Genomic DNA, 5,178 nt, shown 5'->3' on the forward strand with positions numbered 1-5,178 from the left:
GGGGGGGGGGGGGGGGGGGTGTCATTAACAGTATTTGAGTGACTGTCTGAAACAATACTAAAAATACTCAGAGGAAAACTAAGTCTTCAGTGGGTGTTGCGTTTGTTTAATTGGTGGCTGACAAGTGCTAATTTAACTGGCAAAGGATTCATTTCCATTAAGTGCCTGAAGTAAGGTTGGCTGAAAGATTTAACACAGCAGGTGCATGGGCTTGTGTTTGTGTAATTCAGCCGTGTAATTGGCGCACCGCAGCCTCATCCTCAGCAATATGTTTTATGTTGTAACTACCGACGCTGGGATTTTCATAGTATGGCCATTTTAAAGCTGCACTAGGCAAGATTTTTATGTGAGAATCCGCTTGTAAAACGAAAAGCAGGGACACTGCAGATTCACCCTTTACCCAAATAAAGTTTTACTGTCAAGACTAATAGGTAATTATCGCCACAAATCAAGACTTCTAGTGACTGTTCTTGGGGGAAATTTGTAGGCGAGATGTGGCTCTGCATTAATTTGAATGGTAGGGTAGGAATTAAGTAGATTAGCATCAAGGAGAACATAGAATAAATTGTAGGAGGAGAAAACGTTCAGCATTCATTAGTCAGGCGCACCTGTTACTATAATATGAAAACCTGCCTGAGTTACAAACACACCCACCAGGCAAACAGTACTATCAGTCATCAGGGCTGTTGTCACTGAATATTCAGAGTAAAGTTGAACTAGAAGACTAGAAAACTGCCCCAATATTTTTATTTAAATTCACTACCCGAAAAACCTGTGGTTTCACACAAGCCGACCTAATATATTTTTTCCATAGGCAGGCTGGGTAACAGGCTACGGTAATTGCCGCAGTGTTAACAGATCTCATTTCAAAGCTTTTATCTCTACTTATGCTCCTTTTAATTAGCAGAGCAATATTGAAATCATTTGGCTGGGAGGTCTCTCATTTCTAGCCAGTGCTGACTTTCATGGGCTAAAATGACAAACCGGCAAACATTCAGGTGTAATTAAATAAGGTTAATGGCTAAAATGAAACTTTTCGTGTCTGGTTAGTGTGCTCTTTGCACTCTGCACTGAAAGAAACCTCTCTCTGTTACACCACTGTACGGCCACAGGTGTGTTTTTGTAGTTCAACAAGACACAATTAAACTCAAACTCCCAGTAAATGTCAGACGTGAGGTTTTATTTTTTGATAGTAACCGGAATATTTTTAGGTTTTAGACAAAACGTGCATTTTGAATGCATCAAATATTTCTTAAATATAATATTTTAAAAAATAATTAATTGAGTAATGTATGAAAGTTGCAGCACTAATGCAACGTAAACAGTTCATGGAATGGGACAAACTCCTATCCAGGTGTACGTGGAAGGGCTTAAAACCAAGAATTAAATATAAAACCTTAAAACTTCAAAAGGAATATGGAGGAATGGGGATCCCATGCTAACTAGGGTATTATTATGCAGCCTAGTTAAAGCCTCTGATGGTTCAGCACTGCTTATTTTGCCTGGGGGGAAGGAGTTAGAGCTGGCAATGACTTGGTCCCACCTCAAGCCATTGTTTCCGATGATTTCGACATTCCACTAGTCAAACATCTCTCTTGGACAGGGCAAAGGCAGTTATTAATCTCTCTCTTAAGATCCAGCAAGCGGTTGTGCAAAATTGTCTGCAAAATTGTTAAAAGTTAAGATGGTGTCTTTGATAGTGAATTTCCTCCTAATCTGATGGACAAAAGATTCAATATATATATAAGGAAAGATATTACAGCTAACCGTACACTGATTCTGCAAACAAAACTGGTAACGCCCTCAGTATCATTTGAAAGAAGCTATAATCACATGAAATTTTACACACAGTGCCTTTAAAAACTCTCATGCAAATTCAAGAGTGAAGCACAAACCTGTCTGAGAGAGAAGCATTTAGTTTCCCTCAAACTAAGACTTCCATGTTTGTCCAAAGTAAATAGTGAGATCTGGTGTGTGCGGGATGAACAGGGATCGACACATTTAAAATGAGAAGAGAAATACAAACATTGTTGTAAACAGCAGTCCTCGCCATTGTTAGATCTCTATTCTCCTTCATCCCACTGGGATAAATAACTGTGTGTGCTGACGTCACCTTCTAGGATGTCTGTTTACAAGTCCAAAAGACACAATTTTAAACTGTTGCCTCTTGCTGCCATTTGGGGGGCTGCAAATGTGCAAATTTAAATGCTGCAACATTTTTGCATGTCAGACACCGTTTGTCACTGGGAGATTTGCTACAAACTGAAAGACCATATTCCCTGCTGTGTACCCAGCTTTCTAGTCTCACTGCTTTGTTTACACTTTGAATTCTCAAGGTGCTTCCAGTCTGTATGAATGCATTTATGATACAGAGCGACAGAGGTCAGTATAGCTGGAGGTAGCAGGTTTATGTTGTGCAGTTTTCCCAAATGCTCAGAAGAGGTGAAGAAGAGGCCTGACCCCCCCCCCCCCCACACACACACACACAAACTGTTTCAAGCCAAGCCTGCAGAAAGATTTGAAAAGTTAAGAAACTTGTTTGCTACTGAGGTCAAAGGTGTGCGAGATAAATCCGCTGGGTAATGCTGATGCTTTGAACACGTTGTTGCCTTTTTGGCTCGTACACGTATTCTCATTCGAGTAGTTCCACTACTGGGAAATGTGGTTAATAATACCATCTCTGTTTTAATGAAAATGTGAGGTGTCACTATACTCTATATTGTATGCATATAATCAAGCAATAATGAGACACATCAGTGATCCCTGTTGGAAATGTCTTTGTATTTTTCAATTTAGAAGTTAGAACCACAATGAATAAAGACTTTCAGTAAAACCTTCAAATATAAAAAAAAGCAAAACAGATTTAATACCTGGACTCTGTTGTGAAGCATCTGACGTTACCAAAGCTGGTCTCTGTCCGCAGAAATCTTTCCAGTCATCCATGTTAGAGAAGACAACAAAAGAAAACATATGTTTAACTTTCATATCTTGATAAGTCCTTAATTACCAAAGTCAATTTTCAGACAACACCAGACTTTCAGGCCTGTCTCAGAACCCCCGGACCACTAAAAGAAAAACAAATCCCATTTTGAGGTCCCGACAAGTCCCTGAATCAATAGCCCCAGGCTCCAGGCTCCCGGCTCCAGGCAGGTGTGGTGCGGCTGGTTTAAATAATTAAGTACATGGAGAGAGACAGAACTGAAGTCTACGGGTCGTCATAACACAGTGAAGGATACGGGCGTCATGTTACAACGTTAAAAGCAGGTAATTGGAGTGAGTAATTGGCCAGTTTGGGTGCTCAAAGTGGCCTGAAAGTGCTAAGGAGACATGGTAGGCCATTGATTACAGCCCCCCCCCCGGGGGTCCAAGCACCGACTGCAAACATTAGCTGTTTTAGGCAAGGCCGGGGCAGACGACTGTAACAGAAGCCACAGCCTGTTGACCTTGAAAAGTTGAAGTGTGCGAGGTCCGATTCAACAGGTTTGAATATGGTATCATGAAAGCAATAGGTTTTTTTTTCTTAAACTTACCTTAGTAGTTTTGATCTTGTTCCCTGTAGCACAGCTCCAGCCCTTCAGATCAGGAAGAACTTTGCATTCCTCTCCGTCAAGGCACGGATGCATCTGACACCACCACTTCTGCTCCACTATGGAGGCTGGTAAAGAGACGTACCAAATGATGTATCAAGATACCAGCGTTAATTACCCGAAAAATATTGGTTGACGACTTGTTTTTTATGATAAAAACCAGATACAAAATTAAATATAAAGTTATTTAACTATTGCTTTTAATTAAAATGCTGAAGTAATTCATTATAATTGTTGCAAACAAATAAAAACTAAAGGATAATGTGCAAGACAAACTAATGGGTATTGTTTTATCTCATTCAACGACCTGCATGCATCTGCAAAATAACTAAATTTTAAATTTAGTTTATATGACCTTTTATTTCAATTTTAGGACATTTTGTGTTTATGTTTCAGGAACACTTCCCTGACGTCATGAGCCTGAAATGAGGCGTCTCCTCAAATACCAATCAAATCACCATAGCTGTGTCTCATCAAGTCATGTCCCATTTTGACAGCTGTTTCAGGTAAGTGATGTAAGATTTACTTTTTGACTGGCAACATCACTAAATCTATTTTGAGTATTCCAACACACAAGGTGCCGAGAGCCTTGTCATAAATGTCCTCGTGTTCAAGATGGGAAAAGACTCGAGTCATATGACGGGAAACCTTCAGCTGCAGTGAGAACCTCCTCAGTTGCCTCCATAAAAGAGGGCATTAAACTTCTGCTACTCCATTGTACAATACATATTATATGCATATTACAGAGGTCATTATCTATGTTCCACATCCCCTCCACCAGCATTAGTGTTCTTCCTAATGAAGAGGACGGTTATTATAATCCACACATAACACCGGAGCCTCACTAGACTAAATTGCACAGAATGGATACTTTATGACATGAGGGAATCAATTTGTACCACACAGCCATGGTTATAGCAGCACTGTGGTGGAAAACATAGCATCAGGTCAACTGCAAGCAGATGGTGGTTGTGTAACAGCAGCTATTAAAAACCCACAAAGGTTTCTCATGAAATGAAATGGGAGTATTGATAACCAAACATACATAATGTGTATGGGATACATTTCACTTAACAGCTAATGATGCTTTAACAACACAAAGGCAGCTCAGACTAAAAACATCTGGGAGCAAAAAATAGCTTTATACTTTCATTGATTTTATTTCTTTATTGTAGCTGTAAAAAACAAATCCTACAAATCCTTACTTTGACCTTGAGCTCATATGTAAAAATGAACAGAAATGTGTTTTTATATTTTAGAAAGACTTGAAAAGTCAAGTGTGTCTTTTAATCAAGTTAAATGTTAATCAAATTCCTTAACTATAGTCGTGCCAATATTGAAGATTACAGTGTTATGGAGTGTCTTTGGAGTGTGGCCAATGCATGTAGTTCTGGCATGAATGAGACATTAGCTAGTTCAAACAGTACAGCAGATATTGAGTTGTAATTTTGCTGTAAGAACTGCCAGGTTTGGTGTCCTGTTTTTCAGCAAAGGCTGTGGTGAGATTGTACTTAGATATTGATGCTCAGCGTAACTTTGTCTCTTACGTGCAAAGGGTCGCCTTCTGGGAAGGCCGCCATGTTGAACCACC

At 39.6% G+C, this 5,178-nt stretch overlaps 1 protein-coding gene across 1 annotated transcript in view; it reads right to left on the minus strand.

The window, feature by feature from the left end:
• Nucleotides 1-5,178, minus strand: part of LOC118339705 (chemokine-like protein TAFA-2) — a gene marked incomplete in the record, with an annotated part of 57,111 nt that overhangs the window by 1,985 nt on the left and 49,948 nt on the right. The window contains 2 exon segments of the mRNA XM_035677407.1: nucleotides 2,871-2,927; nucleotides 3,531-3,655. Of these exon segments, the coding sequence (XP_035533300.1) occupies nucleotides 2,898-2,927; nucleotides 3,531-3,655 (155 nt within the window).

Source organism: Morone saxatilis, unplaced genomic scaffold (assembly GCF_004916995.1).
Source record: "Morone saxatilis isolate NCDOM2014 unplaced genomic scaffold, NCSU_SB_2.0 Contig10, whole genome shotgun sequence".
Taxonomy (NCBI): Eukaryota; Metazoa; Chordata; class Actinopteri; family Moronidae; genus Morone; species Morone saxatilis.